The sequence below is a fragment of the Augochlora pura genome, chromosome 2 (genome assembly GCF_028453695.1).
Source record: "Augochlora pura isolate Apur16 chromosome 2, APUR_v2.2.1, whole genome shotgun sequence".
Lineage (NCBI taxonomy): Eukaryota > Metazoa > Arthropoda > Insecta > Hymenoptera > Halictidae > Augochlora > Augochlora pura.
In genome coordinates this window covers 5,520,016-5,544,916 of record NC_135773.1, presented here as the reverse complement: position 1 = coordinate 5,544,916, position 24,901 = coordinate 5,520,016, and the positions used below count along the sequence as shown (strand labels likewise).

At 42.7% G+C, this 24,901-nt stretch overlaps 1 protein-coding gene across 2 annotated transcripts; it reads right to left on the bottom strand.

The window, feature by feature from the left end:
- Positions 1–21,554: 21,554 nt before the first annotated feature.
- Positions 21,555–24,265, bottom strand: LOC144474582 (G kinase-anchoring protein 1-A). Of its 2 annotated transcripts, none has more exons than XM_078189614.1 (7): positions 24,156–24,265; positions 23,833–24,015; positions 23,468–23,542; positions 23,007–23,241; positions 22,683–22,940; positions 22,456–22,610; positions 21,555–22,369 (listed from the first exon to the last, which is right to left on the bottom strand). In XM_078189614.1, exons 2-7 carry the CDS (start codon positions 24,004–24,006, stop codon positions 22,337–22,339), a joined length of 930 nt encoding a protein of 309 aa, XP_078045740.1. In that variant the 5' UTR covers positions 24,007–24,015; positions 24,156–24,265; the 3' UTR covers positions 21,555–22,336. The 2 variants fall into 2 exon arrangements, with proteins under 2 accessions (XP_078045740.1, XP_078045750.1); XM_078189624.1 differs by having other exon boundaries at positions 24,089–24,262.
- Between the last annotated feature and the right edge of the window lie 636 nt (positions 24,266–24,901).

The following is a 24,901-nucleotide window of genomic DNA, read 5'->3' as shown; positions in this document are numbered from 1 at the left end:
TCGCGGCAAACCGGCGCGGATTCCGCACCACCGCAAGCACCGTGGAAGCCCTGTTGAATGCCACATTTTGAGGCAGCGGATGGAAAGAAAGGGACAGCGAGACCGCGCGAGCAGGACGCACCGTCGACAGAGAGTAGGAAAAAGAACGAGAAGGAGAGGAAGAGGGCGGCACTAAAAAAGGGAGAGAGAGAGAGAGAGAGAGAGAGAGAAACCAGGGAGAGGACTACAACCGTACCCCTGCCACAGGGATGAAAAAAAGTGGAAAACAGATATAGGCAAAAGAGAATCTTTCTCTTCCTCCTCTCTTCCCTTCGTACCGCTGCTACCCAACCTCCCGCGCCTCCTCCTACTACTACGTCACCTCCTCTACCTCTGCCTCCGTCTCCACCACCTCCACCGCGTCCTCTTCCTCTTCCTCTGACGACGACGACGACGACGACGACGACTCGCTGAATGTGGCTGTCTTCGTGTCTCTTCGGTGTACAGACGTATCGAGGATATGTTTACACTGTCGGGGAAGAATCTGCTCCCGTTCACGACTGGAATATCGATTTTTAATGCACGCCAGAATTGAGACGTGCATGCCTTTGCCAGTTTATCTTAGGTAATGGTTTGCCGTTCCTCGCGGAATTAAATGGACGGCCTCGACGCAGGGTCCTGCTCAATTAGTCCTGCCAACAAAGACGATCTCATCTGGCATTAGCGGACCGCCAGGAATTTCTTTTATAACGTTCAGTTATTCGGGATATCGGAGTCCGAGGTCAATTTCATTTTTTTAATCTATAGCAGCAGATCTGTTTGGAAGGTAATTTCGTTTTGTTGGGCAGTGAAAAATATATACATCTGATACAATGCTTTTGCCAATGAAGATCTCTACGTTTAATGGTACCGTAAAAATGGCGGCAGGATATGGAACAGAATAATTAATATATCATTGATTAAAATCTATCGCGAATATTAACAATTTGTCTTTTATTCTCTCTCGAGGAAGGGAAATTATTTTCTATATAAAATCTAATAGTCGAGGCATCAAGAATGAAAATCAAGCGATAGTTGAGAAGATGGACAGAGTTGTGTTTCAAGTCTCTAGTATTGACTTGCCAGTGATCAGGACAAAAATAGAGCTAGTAAAATGAAACTACTAATCACAATATTTTGTAAACATTTAAACACTGCTTCAGCTACGAGGGGTTTCAAAGATAATATTCTTTTGATTTTTTAATAATATTAATACCATGATAAATATAACTCTCGGTGTAGGAAGGATATGCAACGGAGTAATTTTACTTATTTCCAAGTCAGTGAGTAATTAACAGAATGTTACAACGCGACAGGCGGATTTTGTTGGCGAGGGATAGACGGCTCACGAGATCGAACAAATTTCCTTCGACAAGGCGAATTCCGCGAGCAGATAAATGGCGATGGGCTCCGCACGATGGGTTCGATTCAGAATTTAAAGGATTTCGGGGGATCCCTCGCTGCCTCGAACGCAACGAGCGCGTTTTGTTAAGCCGCGAACAGGGACATACGGTGAGCGATGTATGTAGCTTTCAATGGCCGAGGGATCCGAATACGCCCGCATAGATACGCACTATGCGTGCTTAATTTTCGCGTTAGCTCGACCGATCCATTGTACCGTGTAAAAAATTCGTCGAATGGACACGAGGTGACGGCTGCTTCGAACGGACCCCCGGAAAATCTCAGGAAAAATCTCTCCAAGTGCGCTCTGCACCGCAGAGAAATTCAATGCAAATCCTGCGTTTTTGTGACGGTAAATTGACGAAGGATACGTACGGTAAAACAGTAAATTAATTTTGCAAGTTCAAGATAACTCTTTAATAGACAGATATTAAATACAGTCGCTCGAAAGATCGTGGCACACTACTCCACCAAAATGTGCTGCACACTTTTATTTATCACGTCATTGATAGCTCGGTTAAAATTAATGAAACACCGTGCCCATCATTTATTCGTAATCAGTAAAAAATGGACTAGAATTAAAAAATTATCGTTCTCGCAAATGTAGAAAATGGCAAGAGAGCTTCAAAAAAGTCGCATCGAAGTTTTAGTTTCCCCGAGTTTCGTTGAAGCTGTTGGTCGCAAAATTGATTAGAGATTCGCGAAATCTCGATACGGATTCGCAAAGCGGCGTGACAGGGTAACTTAGAAAAACTTGATTGCACGTGATAAACCGTAAGCCGTTTGTAATTCAGTGAGACTTCGAGCGGTGCACGTATTATCCTCGGTAACAGGTTCCACTACATGTAGACTTTAGATGACCGTTCACGTAACACGGTGAAACGGTGCTAATTGGCCCGTTGCGAGGGGTAATGTGCGGAAGCACTCGTACCACTCCTCACACCCCCCTAAGCCAGACTTGCTTCCGGTTGTGCTTCAATGTACCCAGAAAGGAGGATTAAGTTCACTTAATTCCTTCCATTATTTTTACGATTCTCTGCTCCTCGCTGCACGATTTAAACATTCAAGTTCACTCGCCAATAATATACCGCCTTGGAAGATAATTATCGCGATTTTTACGACCTCGCAACTAAGATTATCAGAATAACTTGAGACAGGTCCTACCTGCGACGCAATCGACTACGTACAATATTTCCCTATCGGTAAACTCATCGTTATGCAAAATAGAAATTGTCGACGTCGATTGTTGAAAACAGAAATTCAGTTAAGATACGTTTTCTATGATAATTTTAATACATTCAAAATAATTGACCGATATATTTAGATACATTCTCTAATAACCTAGATATCTTCTTATTTTTATTAATTATATCAGACCGCTACGATTGATTTTATAAGTAAAACGTAGGAATTGTTCGTCGCAGCAACTGAGACCATTTGTTTCGATCGTTGATAAAAGACATTGTATTTTCTGTTTTAATAAATAGTATGCAAATAAGATAATTTATTATTATTTGCACTGCTTCTGTTCGTTTGTACAATATTGGCGAGTGTGCGTCAGGAATTGTTCGTCGCGCGAGAAACTTGGAACAATATAGAAGATTTCGTTTTTTAGACAACAAGCACACTCCGTGCGATCGACGCGAAATAAGGTCAGCCCGCATGGACTCCGAGCTACACAATAGGTTGGGTCAAGGTATAACGATTCTAAATAGATGCTCGGAATTCCCAAAAGGCGGTGGTCCCTCGATGGTCCAGGAAAGCGTTTTATCTCACAGACAAACGGTGCACTTAAACCCTTTACCTCGAGGTACCAACAAACCCTCTTTTCCTTTTTGCATATCGCCCTCATTTCGACTCGTTTCTGAAAACCTTTTCTACATCGCTCCAAACTTCCTCCAATATCAACACACACTCCGAAAATTATATCGTCGACTAAATGATAATGTCGGAAAAAGGGGATCATGAAGATGGATGATCTCTACGAGACCTCGAATGGTCGACGATAAACAGTTTATCTATGAAAACATTTAATTCGTAATAATCTGTATAATTACAGATTCTAGATTTAATAAAATGTATAATTATTTATACATACGGTAAGAGAAATGTTCCTCTATGAATTGTATAGTTAAATAGCTCCGTCTCGAATTTTGTGATTAACATAAAGCCAGTTAAAAAAATATATTTACAATCTTGTCCGTTTAAAAAATGTGTTCTAACTTGCCCACGATTCTAATAATTAAACTAAAATTTATTTATACGCCTGTATCGTAAAACTATTTCAACTAATTATGTTTCCATTGATCTCGACTTGTTGCACGATTGAAAACATATTCCTGGAGCACCCTGTGCATCGTCAAAAGCTACCCCGAGTGTTAAACGTCGGGAAAGCGAAATACGTCGGAAAGAAGGTATCCATCGGTTCAACTCCGGCGAGACATTAATCAAAATAAACCCCGGAGCCGCCCCTACGGTTAACACTCAATAACGTGTAATGAAGTGACGCGCCCTAAATCCTGTTTACCGTTAACGCTCGACGACGACAACGACGCAATAATCGAATGAGATTCGAGGCGAAGGCGGCCGCGGCGTGGCATGACGATTTAAAAATCGATGATCTCCAATCGCAGGAGGTGAAGGCCACCCCGGAGTCCAGGAGGGTGCTTCGCCTCGCGGGCAAGTACCCCAAATTTAAATCGTCGCTTCCACGACACCCAGTGAATCTCCTCTGGGCGATGGCGAGAGAACCCGAAGAGGCAGGGTGAAAAGAGGAGGACAGGAGGGAGGCACGGGGGAAACAATTTACCCGAAATTCGCCTCGTCGCGTTTGGCGACTGGATACACTCTTATTTGTCCCTTCGGCAATCTGTCGACTCCGAACGCTCAACCCCTTCTCCTCGTTTCCTCTTGGTCCTCCACCGCCTTTCCAGCAACCCCTTCAACCTCGATCCCCACCAACCCCGTTCTCTTTCTCACTCTGTCTCCCTTTCTTCCTCTCACCCTCTCTTTCTCTCTCTCTCGCTCTCTCTTTTCCTCTATGTCTCTCTCCCTCTATCTCTCGTCTATTTTCCCACCTCTTCTCCCGAAGCGCGAAACCGCGAAGCCTCACGGGAATTTTAAACACCGGTGATTCGTCGGTGTTCCTCCGGGGTCTATCTCCTCTTCTCTATCCCGCACCCGCACCCGCCACCGCCACCCCCCCCCCCCCCCCCCCCGCCCCCTCGCATCCCTAAACTATTTTTTCCCCTTTCTTTCTGCCTCCACTTACTACCAGCTTCCTTTTTCGCCTTTGTGTGCCCGTCGTCGCTATTCCACAGTTTCAGCTTTTTCTTTCGTTTTTACAAGCGACGTCCCCCCGCCCCCCACCCCCCGCCGACCCACAGACATGGGATATCCCCGCGCGTCGCCAAGACATCCGCGCGTTTCCCGTACCGACGATACGCCGACATCCGAATCGCACGCCGGCTCGTCCGCCACCGACACGCGAAAATTGCTGCCGGAAACACCGGCGAGGCCGCCCTCTCGATGGCGGGGGACACCGCCTCGATGTTAGCGCGCCCCTTCTTTCGAGGACCAAGGGGTGCTTCAACGGGGTACTTACGCGCTAGTAATCTTATAACGAACCTGGCCCACGAATTAATCCGTTTGTTGGGATCGCGCGTGGGGTCGGGACCGTCGGTGACACTGCGATGCCAGTCGATATCGGGACCAAGCGTCCTTTCTTACACACATATACCAAACTGTCGTCCGCAGTTCGGTCGCAGAGTGGGTTACTGGAATATTTTTCAATCTCCGCGCTTCTCTCTGAATTAATTGCACAGACCACGTTGCGATAATATTTGCCTAGCGGTTTGTTCACGTTGCGATCATTGCATGTTCTTCTGAAATAATTACGCAAACGATGATAGGGTAATATCCTTCGTCAGATCGTGATTCGTTCTATTTAGCGATAAATTCCGTTTCACTTGGATTTCTGCAATTTAATTCTTAACGCTTCGGCTGTTAACAATTTCAAAGATACCATCAACGTTGTTTTATGACATTAAAATCGAGGGATGAAGATGTACGATACCGCGTTCTAACGGCATGGAAGTCAATTACTTTTGGATTAAATAATTGATAATGATTCTAATGTAATGTTAAATCTTCCTTAATTTTAAGGGTAAATAAGGTACATATTTCACAATGCAAACAGGTAGAAATTTAATTAATTTGTAATTGCTTGAAAGATAGCGAAGCAACTTATTGTAAATAGAAATGCATTCAACCCTCGCGCACTGTCTTAATCGATCCCCCCCCCTTCCAGTCGAAACGTTTTCATTAAGAACGATAAAAATCACAAATGAACTAATTTCCAGGAAGCATTTAAACGAAGCCGTCGCATCGCCAGGCATCAACAGAATCCGTGATTCGAGCCGGATAAAACGCGCGACAGCGTTCCTTCGATTATCGCGTACGGAGAAATGAAACGCGGAAGCAGGCTCGTCCGAAAACCCGCGCCGATCCGGCGATGATGTACGGCACGGAGTTCTCCGGGGTTATCGGGAGTCAGATGGAAACATCGGCGAGCATCGATTCGTCGGAAAAGGAAGGAACAACAGAAGACTCCGCGGCCGTCGCCGCCGCTCGCCCCCCCCCCCCCTCCCGGCCGCCCTCCACCGGTCGACAGAAAGGAGTATCCGAAAGGAGCAAAGGGGTGTGTATCGGAAACAACGGTCGTCAGCCGGTTAAATCGGAAACACGGTCGGCGTTCCATCAAATCGAAATTCATCTAACGGAGAAGGGTGTGTAAATATAGCCGCGCGTTGTTGCGCATCTGCTTTCGCGAAAGAACGGAACGGTTAGGAAAAGGGCGAGAGATGAGGAATCACTCGAATCGGCGGGAGCTCACGGCGGGGCGTGTAATATTCCCGGGAAGTAAAGCTCCCGAGAATTTCAAGACCCCTCCCCCGCCGTCAGCCCCCTGTGTCCGTTGTCCCCCGCCTGCACCCTCAAACCGCCGTCTACCCTCCCGCCCCCCGCCCCCCCCCCAGCCCCCCACAACCAGCCCCCGAGCCGCCCGACTCGTCCCGTCACCGAGTCCCTGTGCGCGAACGTATCCACCTCCTCGCAGCAGGCAGCGGCGGCCACCCCACCGACTACGAAGGGATGCAAATAACTGGTGATAACAACAGATAGCTCCGCCGGTACGGCTGACTCTGTATCTGTGTCGGTGCACCACTACTCGGTGGCGGTTTAGGTTTCGGGGACGAAGGGTGGATCGGAGGAAAAGAGCGAGCGCGGCGGTGGCGAGGGTGACGAGGGATGCTCGCGGGGTGGGGGTGTGGGGGGACGGAGGGGGGTTGGCACGGGAGGCGCGCCGAAGAGACCGCGCGAACGGTGGAAAGAGATACCGATAGGCGTACGAAAAGAGATACGATGGAAGATGAAGAGAGCACGGGGAAAGAGAGTGACAGGGTGGTCTCTAGCCGGTGGGAGCGAAGAGGTCGGTAGAAATCGTGGAGCAGCGAGAGTCAGAGAGAAGAGATGGCTCGGGGTGAGTGCCGGGGAAGGGGTGACGATGGTGGTAGTAGTCGTAGCAGGGGGTGGGGGGTGACAACAGAAACGGGTGGAAGCTGGGACGGAGGGTGGCGGGGTTCCCTCTGTTGGAGAAGGGTGTAAAGAGTATTCGGTAAGAGAGAGAGAGAGAAAGAGAGAGAATGAGTGAGAGCGGGAAGAATGTTTTAGGGAAAGAGGGAAAGGGCCGAGTAGTGTCAGCCTGAAGGAGAAAGCAGAAATAGATAGAGATAAAGATACACAGAGAGAAGGAATGGGGAAAGGAGGGTAAAGGTGAGACGGAGAAGGATGACAGCGGGTACTGGTCCGAGGAAAGCAGCGATAGGGGAGGACGGGTGTACCGAGGACGAGGAAAGGAGAGGAGGAAGCAGAGGGACGTCACTCGCTGTCGCATCGAGCGCGAGCGATGAGTGGCGCGCGCTCGCTCGTCTTTTGTTTGCGATACGATGCGACTGCCAGCCTGGTGACAGCGGTGACGGGCGGGGTAGTTCGAGGAGGAAAGGGACCAGGGGATAAGGGGGTAGGTCGGAGGGGGCTGATGGAGGCGGAGGTGGCGGTTAGCAGGGTGAGGGAGAGGAGCCGAGAGCTGCGCCGCGAGGATGACGAGGTGGACAGGGGCGGACGGGAGGACGAGGGGGGCGGGAGGATGGGGGAGAAGTGAGCTCTGGGTACCGGGTGAGAATCACAGAGCTACGCTACACTTAACGCGACCCATGCGTACATATGTTACGTGGATGAGAGTAACGTACGTACGTACATATATGAGCGTCGATACGCGAGCGTAAATTTCTACGGCGGCTGGCTCGCTGTATTGGGGCCTTGTTGTCAGCAGGTTGCCGGATGCACATCTACCTACTGGATCCTATCTCTCTCGCGGCTCTTCTCCGCTCCGCTCTGCTCTGCTCTACTCCGTTCTGCTCTGCTCTGCTCTGCTCTGCTCTGCTTCGCTTTGCTTTACCCGCGGCTCGTACGCGTTCGGATTCGCGAGCGTAGTTGTGTACCATGTATATCGGGGTTGGTTCCCACACGCGTGTACCATCTATACGCCGTTTTGGGGATAATCGTCTCTACAGTCGTACCGCGTCCTATTGGATCAGACGCGGATGAATATTGTGGGGTCGTAAGGACAGAGCCCGTATAACTAAGACGGACAGGGATCGACCAGCCTCGTGAAAGAGAGCTACAGACGATGTCGGCCGAGCCGAGCCGGTCACGCGACTCGATATATTTCATTTACCGAGTTATTCAATTGACGATGACACGAATCTCGATTTCAGAGCGATTCAAAGCGGCACTCTAACGAGCGTGATGGAGATGATAGTGATAGAATATGCCGAGTATTCCAAAAGCTATTAGTTTTTGATAGGATTAAGTTATAGATCGCTATTTATAAACAAACTGTTCAGTCTTGGAATGTGGGCGCCTTCAGCGATTCCGTAAATACCAATGCTAAGATCCATTGTTTGTTAACATTTTTAAACATGTTTGTACAGCTAATTTATATTCTGATCTTATCATTGGATCTAATGAAACAGCTTCTGATTTATGTTAATTCGTGGCAGCCATTCGGATCACTTCGCTGTTCGACATGAACTAGCTAATGATTTGAACTGGCTATTAAAACATTCGAATTTACATTGAACGTTTACAGCTGTGGGTCAAATTGACCCAAATCTCGTCTTCCACGAGGATTAACCCATTAACATGTTGTCCGCGGAATTGCAACCCTCCCAAAAATTTAATAAGACCGAAGTAATTTTGACAGCTGAACCGATATTGGAAAGATAAAAGTTATTATAAAGATTTTTAATAAAATTAAATTTGTTAGCATGTAACAGTCTACATATAAATCGAAGAATAATGTCACTTATATATGATATGTCGGATGACATAACGTCTTTTCATTGGAGGCATCGTTTTTTGAAATAAATGAAAATTGAATCGACTGACAAGTCTGTTCATGATCGACCAATTCTACTTCAGGCACAGAGAGAATTATTTTCCAACATAGAATCGCCCCTTTTCCGTTTGTGCTGTCGGTTATCTAACACCTTGCGAAACTAACGCAACAGTCGACGTATTATACAGACAATTGTCGAACTCTAAACACTTACAAGAACACAGTTTAAAATAGTCAACGCAAATCCTGGGACATGTACTAAATTGTAAAAATAAACAGTCGCGTTAGAAACAAATTCAAAAATCGTTAAAATACAATAGCGAACGCGAACGACGAGTTAACTCGTCTTCCCCGATTGAACGATACCGCCCCAACATTATTAATAGAAATCTATTCCAGAGTTAAATGTCATTTGCATTTATAAATATACACCTGATGCGACATCGCGTGCACGAGTTAAAAGTATTTTAATATCGCGCACAGGCCGCTAATTTCGAAACCATTAAACAAAAATGCATAAGCTCATTAAATTCAAATGAATACGAGTTGGGATTCCGCAAACTGGCGCGTAAAATCGGAATCCCGAGGCTTGCCGCCCGCACAACACTTCGAACACAGCACACGCAGATATTGTTCCTGTGTCATCGGTTTAACTCTCTTAAGCTTCGAATTTCGCCCCGCCAATTTGCTTAATAATAAACTCTTTGCGAACCTTTCCTGTCTCGCGCGACGACCGTTAACATTCTGCTTTATCGCATTTTCTGGTAAACGGAACGACGTGAACGCGGCACAAATGAATAATAAATGCTTTACGGTGGAACTTTTATTCTATGAATAATAGAAGCTAGAAACGTTATGCCTCAAAGAAAACTGAATCGAATGGGGTAATCGTTGGCCAGTAGGGTGTTTCCATTACCGATGGAAGATTGATCTTTCCTTCCCCCAACAATTTACTCGTCATTCCCTAATTACCTACAACAGAACGACGCTATTCATTCGTTTGCAATTATTTCGCACCCTTAATTGTATAGATTATACAACCTTTTCTCCATCCTCGCAAATATATTTATATCGTCATATGTACATACGTCGAATATCATTCAGATTTGTATGGATTTCTTCGACTTGCCAAATGCAACGATGCTATCAGGTACGCGGTCAATCGAGAGCCTTTTTTATCGAGCCATCGTCAATTTGTCCTCAAAATCCGCTATTCTACTTACGAAGCGAACCGTTCGCGAATACCTCCGCATCAGCCTAGAATTACAACGACGTCACGCTACATCTGCGCGCTGAATCCGCCGGGCTTACAGATAAAATCGGTCCAGCATTTGCTTACGCAGGAATGATGAATGATCGAGCGTATGCGCGGTCGCAAACGATTCGCTTATCGGAGGCTCATTGTCAACACAGTTGTTTGCGCGCGGAGAACAGTAGACACGGCGGCATCTGTATTTGTCTTTTCCGTATTTCAGATCCTCTCTATTAATTCCCTTTTCATCCGATACGTTATTCACGTACTATTTCGGGTGGCGCGCGCGCGCGCGTTTCCCCGCCGACGACACCGACGCGCCTCGTCGCCGCGTCTTCGTTAATCCCTTTTTCTCGCGGCGCAGCGGGGACGCGGCGCAATCTTTCTCGCCTGTAATCGCGGGAAAATCGGCGACAAACGCGCCTCTGAGCCGCGTTTCAAAGTTTATCGACAGACGTCTGCCCTTAATTGCTTCGCGTTTCCCATTGAATCAAATATTTTTGTTCCGCCGCCGCGCGTCGTGCCAGCCCGGAGTCGCGTCTCTGATGTTTTATCGCGGCGCAGCTCGAACCGTGAAGTGTTCGGGGCGCGGGGAACCAAGCGGGCGAAGGCTTAAAACGCGTCCCGATGCGCCGCGTCCGTGTGATTCCACGGAAATAGAACGCGAAAGTAGACGTGTTACGTGCGCATTCGATACCGAAGAATGCATTCCGGTTACCGACGCGTTTCGTTAAAGGGTGCAAACGCCGGAACACGTGTTTCCCTGAAACACTTTGAGCGCGAACAACCAGCGCGTCGCGTACCGCCGCGCCCCGATGGAAATTGTTTAGAAATCCAGTTTAGAAAGACAAGAATTTCTGTCTGACTCTTCTGCTTCGCCGCATTGGCGCGCGCGATAAACAAACGTAAAACTCCGCAGCACACTTCTCATTCCATAGTGCTAAACACGTGGTAATTGTGGAGGAGCAAGGACCAATATTATCGAATAATTCGTACAGGAACATTACATTTGTCAATGTTTGCCGGATTGTTGGTAGAAGTAATATTTTCCTTCCAAATTAAATCCCTGTATTTTGATGCAATACGATGTAAATAAATTTAACAAGAGTAAATATATTGATTTTAGTACTCTCACCGTGGAACATCATTTTATTGTCACCAAAATACACTATCAATGTACGTTCTAGTATAGTATAGTATTAATAAACGCCGATCGCTGTTGTAAAAGATAATAAGATAACTGTGCAAAAATATTAACGACTCCAAGCATTACGATAAATAAATGTAAATGGATTTCGAGCAAATTATTTCTTCAATAATGTAGAAGAGTATACGCGGTTTCCTTTCGAATTACTGTTATCGTAACTGGTGAAGATATAAATAAAGTATCTTCGACGGGAAACGGAGAAAAGCCATATTTTTTCTTCAGCGGAAAGAATAAAAAACATAAATTTTACCATTCGTCATGCGAGAAATACGCGTGCAACCGATTGTTCCGCGAGCGCAGTTGTGTACAAAAGTTTCCGGTTAGATAGACTTTTTTACTCTATACTCAGCAATGCTTCAAAGATTTATTACACTGTACAAAGGGAGTAATAACCACTGTTCTGACCGCCACACGGTTCTCTTAATTTTCGTTTCCACGTATTGGAGATATTTCGCACTATGGTTTTTCTCATAGGTGCAGCGTTTTTCACGCGGCTTCTTCGTCCTCGATAATTTTCGTATTCGAAACTTGTTGGCATTGCAAAGAACCTACCACGAAAACGAACGAACGAATCCTAAATCTAAAAATACAATACAACAAAAACAGCGAGAGATCTAAATAAATTCAGTGTTACAATCGGTTTCGCCATTCTTCGATGGAGCGTTAGCCCTTTGCTCCCTAACATCGTGCCAGACTCGTTGCGAAGATTTCAAACACGATCTATTAAATATATACGTTTCTCGCATCTTTCGAATCGAGGTTAAATGCTGTGCACTAACATTTGAACATGTAATAAATATAAATTTTCTGTCTGCCATTGGAAATTACCAAACGAAGGCTATTCCACGTGGCTGTGAAATTAAACCGTAGTGTTTGATTTCAATTTCAAAGAAACGAGTAACACTAATATTAAATAAATACAGTATCGTTCGCGTGCATATTGTTTAAATAACTGCAGAATTGTTCGTTGCTATTCCGATATCATTTAGCAAGCGGTTCGAATTTATTTAGACCTGTTGTACACGATATGAAAACTCTGTCTAAACTTTTGCGCGATGTTGTACCTTTTCCCTTTGTTCTCATGCATTTATCGTTTTGTCGTTCGAAATGCGCATACAAAGCAATCTGTATTTTTCTTGGGGCAAACCGGCGCGGCGAAAGAAAACAGCAGGGATCAGAGACGGGGAATAACAGTTCCGTGAGGCGAACGGGAGACGAAGTAAGTTCGAGATGACAGAGTGGGGTCAGAGGATAACTCGGGTCTCGACCGGGGGCTGCTTTTGACACGAATACGTTTATGCGATCGCTTGGCCTCTCGTTTCTCTCCCGTTAAGGCTCTGTCCATATCGACACGGACCGCTTATCAGCGTTTTATTCGTACCGAACCCGTCCGCGTCGAACTTTTCCGACATTGCCGTAAATCAGGGAGAAAGATTTCACTCGTCGCTGTGCCGAAGAGACCCTCTTGCTAGATCACAGAATTTTCGTCTCTCTCTCTCTCCCTCTTTCTCTCTTTCTCTCCCTCTATCTCGCTCTGTTTCTGTCTCTTTCTCCCTTCCTCGTTCCCCCGCTCGTGCTCGCCCGAATACGTCTGAATCTATAATGCTTTTGACATCCGACTTCAGTCGTTCGGCATAATCGTGTCGCCCCGACGAAATAAAACAGAAAGAGCCAACCCGTTGACGACCGGGGCTCGGTTTTTAACCGATTTGCATCTGTAAACGCGGGCGAGAGCGCGAGACACCGCGCGCGCGAACCTATTAGCGCGTGAAATGAAGCGATTTGAAAGAAACGAATTCCGTCCTCATCGGGGCACCCCTGTAATCTACGTAATCGTGGACACGCTTCAAAGCGCCGGACTTGATCGGATGTCGCTGGAATTTTCTTAATTGCCAGCGCGCAATTAAGTCGACGTCGTACACTGACCTCGAGAGATAGGGTCTCGCCGGTCAAAATCATGTTATCGCAGCTTTCTCGACTACGAATACAATCGGGAAGTATTAATATTCCTTTAACGTATGTTTCAATAATCCTGAGTGTGTTGGTTCAGCTGGAAATTCGTTCCGCTTGGATAAAAATTCACAATCGATTCGATGCACGTCTACTTCTGCCCTTGGGTTGAGCAGAAAAGTGTCGCCGAATAGTCGTTTTACTATTAAATCGTTGCAGTTATTTCAACTTGATTGAAACATCTTTAGGCGGCTTGGGTGAGCTGTTTTCTTGAGTATTACCGATACGGTTATTAAGACGGTAAACAGTAGAAACGTTAAAATAAATCCATTCTACTTAAAATTATATGAAGGTGACACTATTACAGAAATTCAAAAATTTAGTATTGTTTAAGTATTTAGTAAAATACTTCATCATTTCCTATTAACTAATTCCCAAGCTTTATGCCCATTCGTATAAGAATATGATCCAAGTTTCGAGTCAACGATTCGACTGTATTCCGAGTTCGAAATTTCGCGCATGGAGAGATAAAGGAGAGAGAGAGAGAGAGAGAGAGAGAGAGAGAAAGTCAGATGTAGAGAGGCAAGCTGCACCATGCTATAATCACGAGTGACGTAAAGCGATAACAAGGGGCCCGAGATTCGACTTCAATATCAGCGGAAATTAAAAATAAAACACGAAAAGGGGGTTACCCGCTGTAATTCCGGCGACGAGGCGGCTCGAGATACGCGAAGAGCGAGATGCCGCGGACAATCGTCGCGGCTTTAATCACGACATAAAAGTATGTGTGTATCGGAATAAATTAAAATGGTTTAACGTTCCCGCGAAAGCGCGGCGCGCGCGGTCCATTCACCGCGAAAGAAATACCGCAAATGGGTTAAGGACAAGAGACACTCTTTTTTCGCTGGTGCACGCCGCGCGGTTCCATTCGCCGCTGGTTTTTCGCCGCGCGGAACTTCTGCGGAGAAACCGACACCCGCAATCCCCCTCCCCAAATCCCGGCTTCCGGTGACACGGTGACGAGCATAACTCCCGACGCATTAAATGCGAGGACAATTAAATGGCCCCTTCGCTGCCTCCCGCTGCCAAGTTATCCCCGAAGTTTCCGAACTTGGTCGCGCAAACAACTTTAATTAAATATCTACCGACGGCTCGGCTGTGTGCGCCGATCGACCACAGACGAAGATACTGGGAACCAGGGGGGCGAAAACCGGGAGAGGAAAAATTCGTCCTGAACGAACGAATAAGCAGGAACGACGACTGAATTAAAGCAAACGGAACAGACTGAACGGGAATAATACAGAGTTACGGATCTTAATAGGTACACGCGTGCGACGCGTTCATTTTATAAACTGTATCACTCCGAATGTTGTAATGTCAATCTTCACCGATTCCGTTCGTAGAATCCTTTAGCTGATTGCGCCAATTAAAAAAAGCATAGAATCTCTTGTTTTTCATTTCGATTCCGTCGAATGTATTATCCCCGAGAATTAAAAGCGAATTTATTTGTTCGTACCACATTTTTAGTAGTTCATTAAGAACAAATAAATAACGTGAAAATTTGATAAAAATCGATACAAAATCGCATTGAATGGAAAACTTCTTACAGTAATAATAATTCTGATTAACTGCGCGTTTCCTTGAATTTCGATTCAGAAGTGACGTCACGACGAAAGATATACATATTATAAATCGTGGATATGCTTTAGGAAAATAAGAAATTAATCAGAATGTTGATAGTGTTTTGCAATCGTGAATATTCGTTATCATTCCTCCTATTCGACTCAAAACGCTTGTACTTCCACAGACAACATTGTCGACCGATAATTTTTTCTAAATCGCTGTACTTCGATATCGGTTGGAAACGCGAGTCACTTGCAATTAATAAAACGACGGGTGGAGGGGACCGCGAGATAAGCAACACGATCTACGGTTGATTGCGTCTTTACGAGCCTTGGAATCGCGCTCGATCAACTATGCTCGCGTATGTGTTAATGAAAACGAAGACTGGGCAGAGCAAATAGATAATCATGTCGCGGTGGAAACACGCGGCCGCTCCGATCGTGACATTTTCTAATTACGTCCATCATCGTATTGACATCCCGTGGTTTCCGTTAATTATAATGAATTGTGAATCACGCGCACGTGCATCACGGTAAATACGATTGCGGTCACTTTTGTTACGTATGATCGGATTATATCGGTGTTACTGCGACTCGGTTGGTCGAAATCAAGTCAGTGTGTATTTACCGGATACGTGGTCGGGGAGTCCTGCAGAACTTCCTTGGAATAATAATAAACGGATTTCGTGTTTCTCTTCTCGACGTCGGTTCTTTTTAAGATCATAAATCGAGATAATTTCATCAACGATAGCGACGCTAAAAAATTTAAATCGATCATTGCGGAGAAAATCGTTCCACTCTTAAAATCCTAGTAAGATTCACCTTGTCCGAACGTATGATCTGTTGACATAATTTTAGATTTATATTTAGAACCGTGTCCGCAAACTTGCTTGAATCGTGGAAGGTGTTTCGTCAACATTTTACAGAAACTAATATAATTAAATTAAATATAATTTAATTACGCGCATAACGAAAAATATATTATTCGTTTTCCCGAATATTTAAGTTCTGGATAGGTGATCCAGTACCAGGAGGAAAACATGCTTAGCGCTTTGTAAAACGTTTGCCCGCGAATGATTAACATTTCAGGCGAATGGAATTCATTTTTCGTAGCGTCGTCGAAAACTAATATTGACGTGTACGAACGAAAACGGGACGAGATGAATTAATTTTTCGCGCTGCGAGCTGGGTGCGTGATTGTTTCGATTACAAATTTCATTTGGTGCGCGACACGGAAGGAGGAAGAGAGGAGCCCGGCAGCGGAGAGGAATTATCGCCAGTTCAAGGAGCAGGGTCGGGAATCGGAAGGACCATTCATACGGAAACGAGTATCGACTTTGACCATCCGGCGGTTCTCACCTTTGCCGGAGCCATTTCTTTTAATCTATCGGCACGGCAGGGCTCCGCGCGGGATACGCGGTCGTTCTTCTACTCCTCCCCCGAGGGGTTTTCGGCTGCAGCAATGGGGAGAGAAAAAAGATCCGTGCGGAATCGCGGGTGTCGAGTACGCGGAACGCATTACACGATCATCGCGTACGGAAAGCCCAGATCAATTACATAATGGCGCGACTGAAACGGATGCTCTTCAACCATCGCCCGGAGCCCCCTTAGCCCACCCCCGCGCTCCACCCCGCCGCGCCCCCGCGCAGTCCAACCCGGAACATCCCCGCGCTCCTGGCGCAGCCCCTTTCGCAAAGTGACTATAGAACAAAGGGTTGAGCCTCTTCTCTGCGGGCGCAGTAATTATTATGCTCTTTGACGATCCCTCTGTCTGTCAACGGTAACGCCAACGGAATCGATACTTCTAAAACTTTAATCGTTTCACGTATGAGTGACATGCTTTCCGCGTTAAGCCGCATGTAAAAATATTCCGTGCCCGATCCGCGAGCCGAAGACACCCGCGTACGGCTCGTCGATAATTTCGAAGCCGTACGAGATTAAAATCGCGGACGTTGATGGCGATCGTTTACGGTGGAATTATCGCCGATGTTTTCTGCGATCGGTAAAGAGAAACCAACGATCGAAATCACAATAATATTTATGACATGGCAAATGCATTCGTCATAGAAGGAATCCCCGTTCACGGTTCTGCGAACGTTACAAACAAATTGAAGTAGCTTGACAAAACATTAAAGTACTTTTCTAATACTTTAACGCAATGGAGATGATGGTAAAGATCACGAAAAAAAGTGTCCTCGATGATATTTCTTGGAAATGATTTTTTGAAACATTTTTTTTATTAATACTTTCTTTGTAACTGTTTTATTATTGCACCAGCGTCTATTGTTCATTAATATCCGAGTTATTTTAGCAGATACAAATGGTGTATAAAATTATGTTGACCATTCAATGACCTTATATACAATTAACGATATTTGAATGTAATTAAAGAAATTACATATTGTTAGCTTGGTTTTAACATTGATATGCAAAGTATATGTTACTCTGCATCTGCAAAAGTGACGAAGATTCGTTCAAAGGTTCGACTGTCAATCCGGCAGCCTCAAAAATTCCATAAAACAAAAGCATTCATTTGACGAAATAAAGACTACAAAATTATAATGTATGATACTGAATACTCTTAAATGTATAATACAGAAATACTCTTGTACTTTTATGCATTTTAAGGACCTTAACTTTGGGTAGATCGAACATATACTACCGTACTTGAATGACATTTCTAATAATGATTAATTACATAGGCACGCAATCTAGTTTCACTCGTACAATAAATTTACCAACATTCAGGTCAAATTCTGTTGTCGCACTGCGGCCAAGGTCGTACCGTCAAAATCCGTGAAAATTGTATAAGAAGCGTTTCAAAGAAAGACGAGAACTGAACGTTGAGCGTTGCGATTCTCTGAAAACCGAACCGTCAATTCCGCGCGCGTATCGCCGAGGCGATAACATTAGTAAACAGACAAGCGAAAGATAACTGCAGAAATTGTTGGCCTCGTAGACCGTTGCGACCGACAACGGGATGTAGATGGTAAACGACGGATCGAAAGTTGCTCGGCTGGCGAGAGCCGGATACTTTTCTTGTATCGGTAGTGAAAAATGATAGGGCGGCGATAGAGCCCGATGTCGCGTCGGCGGGTTAGTTCCTCATTATCCCTCGGGGGAAAGACGAGATCCTCGACGCGGAACTTCTTTTCTCGGTTGGGAAGGCGGCACCCTTGAACGATACAGATAACGCTTTCCTCGTTAGTCTTAATTTTCCCGCGGATTGACATAAGCTTGACACTTCGCGCGCCGCGATCCGCGGCCCGGCGTTAATGACACCGTGAAATACACGCGATGAATGAGATCGTAATAACGAGTGGCGAACCCGTTGTTACCACGGGGGGCCCCCTTAATTTTCCTGCCTAATGTTCGGATTAATTTTCCGTTCGTCTTTCTCGTTCGCTTCTCCCTGCCCCCCCCCCCCCTGCCCCCCTGTCCCCCTCCCGGCCTTTTCCTTTTCGCGGCCGCGTATTTACTTTTGTCAGATAAAACAATGAATGTAGGCCGCTGTTGTGTCCCGTCGTCGTCGCGGGCTCGGAAAAATGGATATTCCTTTTTCTGCCGTGATACGGCTCTCCCGTGTAAGTACAATGCGGCACGGTACACGGCCAGGTGGGGCACAATTAAATTCAATTCTCTCTTGCGTGGAAATCGTTAATTCTAGAAATTCAATCCGACCCTTTCAAACACCGTCATATTTTTAGTCGGACCTCAGCCGCGCCGCCACGGCGACACGTCTCGCCGCAGCGAAACATATTTTTCGTGCCGCGCGCGACGATACGGGCAAATATTTCGACACTTTTCGCGACGTCTGCCGAAGACGCGAATCATTTGTGGTAGAACGTTCGTGTTCGCATTCCGCATGCTTGCGGGCGAAGCTTTGCCAGCCATGAATCGCGGAGAAACGTTAGCAAGAGGAAATCGAAAAGAATTTTCAATAACAGAGAAAGCATAGATTTTATAGAAACACGTTCTCTGGGATACTCCAATCGTAAGGTACATAACATATCGTCGTCCAGTGAGAACGACTTGCTAGACTATCGAAAATTCTTTAATTCAGAAATAAAATCACGCACCCGGTTTTTACCACGCTATACTAATAACAAACCTATAGAATTATGTACGTAATCTCAATAGCTGCGAAATAAAGAATCGGTAGCAGTGTTAAATCTAATCATCTATTGTATTGATAGGTGATCGCATAAACCAAACAACTCGAGTATCTGCACGTAACAGTTGGCAGACAGGTCAATTGATGTTTCGGATTGTGAATCGAACTAAAAACTATAGCTTGGATATAGATGTATCGAATCTATCCGAGGAGAAGATTCGAAAGAAATGTCTGTCTCACGAAACGCGTTCTTGTAGGGAAATATCGCGTATCACTGACTATATACGTATAGTATGTACACAGACATATAGCAGAGATGCTGCTCTTGGCCTGAGCAAAATCTCAGCCCGCAGGAATGACAATAGACTGTCAGATAATGAATCCCCACTGTCACCCCCTTTACCATCCCACGCCCTAAAACCCACCCTCTATCGTGCTCTCTCTTTTTCCCAGTACCTCATCCTCGTCTCTCCTCTCTCTCTCTCTCTCTTTCTCGTTTCTCGCAGCAGCGACAGCTTCGAAACTGGCAACTTTAACTGGCGAAGTACAAACTTTTTTGTTGCCTCGACACCGTGGAAAATTAGGCTAATCGAGTCGATTGAATAGCATAAGACAAACAGTTAAACGTGACTGTAACTCGAACTATTTTAAATGGGTCGAAATATTAGACATTAATATGTACAAATCAGCTTACCAATAAAAGAAATAATAGCTGTTGTATAAATCTCGAATCTCGATTCTCGAACAATATCATCGCGCAACTTCGATTAAGATTGAATTCGTTGCTTCAAGTGGATCATTAATATAATTTGTGCTTTGTCGTTTTATTTCTTTTGGGTATACGTTACGCAGATGTTTCCGGGTATTCGTGCGAATTTCGACATAGAAAAGAATTTGACTTTTACTTGGACCACAGTTGTATCTGTCGCTAACTGCGCCCCTTGTACTTTCAACCCTCTGCTCTTGTAGCAAACAAGACTATGACTGAGTAGGCGAGGCGTCCACTTAGCGTTAATGCCCCTTTTATTGGCCAAGATTCCAGTCAAAAGCTGAATAGATGCCCGACTGGCTCGTTCTTCCACATCGGTTTCCTCGAAAAATTAAACGAAACCGTCGATTCCAACCCTGAATATAATCCAGCTATCCATACCGCGAGGATTAGTTTAACTAATCAATTGCGAAGGAGAATCAATACCTTCTCATCCCGTGCATCATTTTTACTGTAAAACACAATTTCAAAGCAAGTTGCCAATATTATAATATTCATGTCGCATTTGCAATTCTTAACAAGCATTTTTAAGCATTCGTTCTGTTTGCATAAGCATTATTTGCATATGCATGTTACGATTCGAACAATAAACTATGATATCGTAGACATGTGTCACAAATTGCAAGATGTAATCTCAGTCGGGCAACAAATATTGATGAAACATGAATTACATTTGTTTATAGAAATAAGTCGAAATGATGTATTTATCGTACTCGAATCACCTGACAAGCGGCAATAAGTAATTGCAAATATGTAATTGACAATAATACGACTTGTTTATTTTATTTATGGATAAAATTGACATACCAAAACGGCTTGATTTAATATATTGACACTAAAAATTAAACGCAAATTTCAATAAAGTTTATAGAATAAAGTCATACGTAAATACGCAAAAATATTATACAATCTTTTCTGTAATTGATTTTTATATCTGTTATCACACGTATATCTAAAAGATTCGTTTATTTTGATATAGTTGAACAGTACGCTGTTTTTAATGAACAGGTGCAATGTATAGTTAATTTTATCATGGTACGTGCAAATCCCCTTTACCGCGTTTTTTTTTTGCTTCCTCTCTCTCCCTCTCTCTTTTTTGCGTGAGCTCGGGGGAACGAATGGAGCAAAGCCCGCAAAAAGAATTGGAACGTGAGATGTAAAATATCGAACCGAATGTTGAAGCCGAGTGAGAGACCGAGTCGAAAAAAAATTTCCCCTGGAATAACTCGAGGCAGAAAAAGTGAACAAAAAATTTCCATAAAAATGCACCCGCACGTATAATCCGGATGAAGCTTAGCATTTCGCGAAATGGTATGTCACCGATGGAAAATGGCTGAAAAAGCATGGGATTAGTGTACAGAAAGAATGACAATCGAAGATTCAAAAAAACTTACGTGGGCAATGTCATATGGCTAACTTCATTTGCAACAGCCGCGACTGCACGAAACACAATATATACAATAAGATCTATAAAAATTGTAATTAAGCTATTTCATTTTATTTGAAATTGAATAGAAACCTATACAAAGAAAAAATATTTACTCTGTTACCACTTTGTAGACTATGAAAGTATGTATTATCTAATACTTTAATGTATAATAAGAATAATGTACACTCGGATCATAAAACATACATATATCAGTAAATCTAAAAATTGTGTAGTATAAAAAATCTATTTTAATGCTTAGTCTAAATTACAAAAAATTCGGGATAGGTTTTGGAATAGTCATATATTGTATTTTTTTATGGAGTAAGTGTGAAATAATCTGTGAAAATATACTTATTTTATTACTTACTTTGATACATTCATGATAGTTTGTATATAAATATGGCTTACATTTAGGACCTGAAATTTACGGTTTTATAGTGTACAGTTCTATCTCAGTCTCATAGAAAGAGTAGTTTGATCATTTCTCAATGTTGAACTTCTACGAAGATGTGTTGTTCGATTAGACGTTAATGTTTCGAAATACATAACACATTTTTAGAAATGCATTGGTGCCATTATTTTAATGAAATATTAAGGAAATTATGAATGTCAACAAGTATACTGCAAAATATATTTATTACAAAACGAAAATAACGTGTCTTATTCACTGATCTGTTCAACATAAAATTTGCATAAAATCTGGAAGATAATGCTCACTGCCAAGTTTTCATATTGGAAGTAGTATTGCAGCAGTTTGACTAAACTTTACTGCAATATTCGTATTTATATTCAACGACTCTTACGGAAGTAATTGAATAATAAGAAATACATACATATATATATATATATCATATATATATCATATATATATATAAAAGAAATGCATAGTTTAGAAAATATATGATCATGACTATATTCCTACTGAATGATCATTTATGCTTTATAAAATGTTTACTTAAAAAACCGATCTGTATGCTTGGAAATTTAATATGATTGAACAATTATACATCAGTCTTGAGACTGTTAGCTAGTATGTAAAATAATCAATAGCGATAAATTAAGTTTTAGAGATCACAATGTTTCAGTTTTTATGTTCAACAAAATTATTCTGTAGTTTAGGCATTTTCACTAGCTGGCCTCTTCTTATTCTAGAAAACAAATATTTATTTTCCCATTATTACATAAAATTCTGTAGACTTTGTCACGTTTACTTTTATTCTACATTAAACCTTACAGTTTGTTTAGATGGTTTGACATTTGCACTAGAAGTACGTGTTTTGGACCTTTCTTGTTCTAGCTGTGCATGTAGAGATGTTACTTCTGATGTTAATTCATCTCTTATTTCTTGTAATTTAGCTACTTCTGCTAATACTGACGCTTTATCTTTCACTGATAAACAAAAATAACACAATCAATCATATTTGTGTATGATAAATGATTAACTAAGTAACAACAACTTACTTTCCCCAAGAGATAATATTTGATATAGCTTTTTGTTCCTTTTCTTAACTTGTGTCACCTCTTCTTTCAAGTTTTCAACCTGGATTCTTAATTCATTTATAACTTCGTCGCGTTTTTCAAGCTCTACCCTTAATTGAGCAGAAGTGATATCATCATCAATGCGTGTTAACCTTGTCCTTAATATATCCTTCTCTTTTTCCTTTGTAATTTCTTTTTTTGCTTCTTTTTCTACCGCATCAAAAAATTCTTTATCGACATCTATAACATTCTTATTTATTAGTTACCATATTATTTTTGTTTAAAATTTGAAAAATAATATATTACCCTTAGGTTTTGGGTCTTCACAATCTGTAGGTACAACTGTAAGTTGAACATTGTTTGAACCCATACTATTGAACTCATCCAACGTCATGGTGGCCTTTTTGGATTTTTTTCCTGATTTTTTATTTGCTTCTTGATCTTTATCTGTCTTACTAGTACCCACTAACATCTCTTCATAAGCCAGCTTCGACAGCAAAATAGCTTGATGCAACTCTTGCTCATATGTTTCCTCGATAGCCTTAAGGAAATCACAATTGGATATGATAACACACAACACTTATAAATATGTCACTACTGAAACAAAATCTTAGCTTTAACAATTTATATCTGAAACTAAACTATGATTTTAAAAAATATAAGTAAAATCTATATTGTCCTCAATACTGTCATTCAATTAACAAACCAAAAATAAAAAATCATTCATACATGCATTTGACAAAACCGCACAAATTCTATATACTTACCATTGCATCTTTTTCTTTCCACTGTTCCCATTGTTGATTTTCATTATTAGTCTTGTTTGGTTTTTTCTTTTTTCCCTGTAAGATAATTATGGACATTGTTAGTCAATGTAATGGATAAATCTATTTTAAATTTCTTGACAATTCCTTTATCAATTGTTATAATATATTCAGTTTATAGACTTCTACAACTGTTGTCCCTTTTCTGTGTTTTAAAGATGACTGATATCCACAAAGATTGTTATAACAGGAATTGACAATTTGAAATATGCAAAATATTCCCGCCAAAAGTATCCATAAGTACTCTGACCTTTACCGGCTAATCGAAATAAAAAAAAAACAACAAATATGTACTACACGCGTCATACCTTGTTTTGTTTTTTCTTGTCATCCTTTTTTGGCTGTTGCTGCTGTTTTGATTTGACGTTTTTCGCTTTTTGAGTTGTCTTACTAGAGGTGACATTTTTCTGTGTTTTCTTCGGTTCACAGTCATCGTCGTCAAGACTAAGTATCGCAAATCTCGACGGTACAGCAGTCGCCATTTCTGTCAACTGTGAATATACGTATTGATAATGAAACTACAGAACTTCCGGTATCGTTACAATCATGGGACTCGTTACATACGATGTAACCCACGCTATTGTATGGTATATCAAGCGGAAAATCTTTCAACACATGCCATGCAACTTACATGTATTCACACTTATCGTAACAAAGGGACGTATAATGAAAAATGAAGAACGTCGTTAAACCACGCCATAAACCGGAAACGAATGGTAAACATTGACGCAAAGCGACAGCGCCTCTACCGGAAAATATCGTCAAAATTGCACTTACCCGCCCGACGACACAGTGCAACCAACTCTTGCGGAGGAAATATGAAACTGACTATATACATATTCTTATACACACTTTGCAGCTGAATCTTTCAAAATAAAAACGTTAACTAATTTTAGTTAAACGTCGCTATTCGCATAACTTTTTCTTTGTATTTACACTAGGCTTTTAGTGTCTGTAAAATTAAAGTTGTTTGAAAGTGTTATATTGAAATGTATGTATACCACATGTTAATATTTAATTAAACCTGATATCGAATTATGTTCGATTAAACGTTGCAGAGTAAAATAATTTCACATACAAGTATCATTTTGTAGTACAGTGCTTATAAAAACTATAAACAAAATGTAATAATTAGAAGATATTGCTAATTGTGCTCATATCTAAAAGATTAGACGCCTGTATCTTACAGTCAATTATGTACGGTATACAACATTGATTCATATTATAATAATCCATTACGTTGTCGGATTAATTATAGGAGTGCACAGAAGAAACATACGTCCCATTTTACAGAATTACAGTCACATGTGCAGCTGTTTCTAACTGTTAATCTCAAGTATAAAATATTACACGTGCACATATTTACTAATATACCGT

What these genes read in the sequence shown, in the direction of transcription:
- LOC144474582 (XM_078189614.1), bottom strand. Translation starts at nt 24,006, where the DNA reads ATGGCGACTGCTGTACCGTCGAGATTTGCGATACTTAGTCTTGACGAC. An exon ending in ACAAGAAAAAACAAAACAAG is followed by an intron (nt 23,543 to 23,832) that starts GTATGACGCGTG and finishes ATTATCTTACAG; the next exon opens with GGAAAAAAGAAAAAACCAAA. An exon ending in TGAAGACCCAAAACCTAAGG is followed by an intron (nt 22,941 to 23,006) that starts GTAATATATTAT and finishes AGAATGTTATAG; the next exon opens with ATGTCGATAAAGAATTTTTT.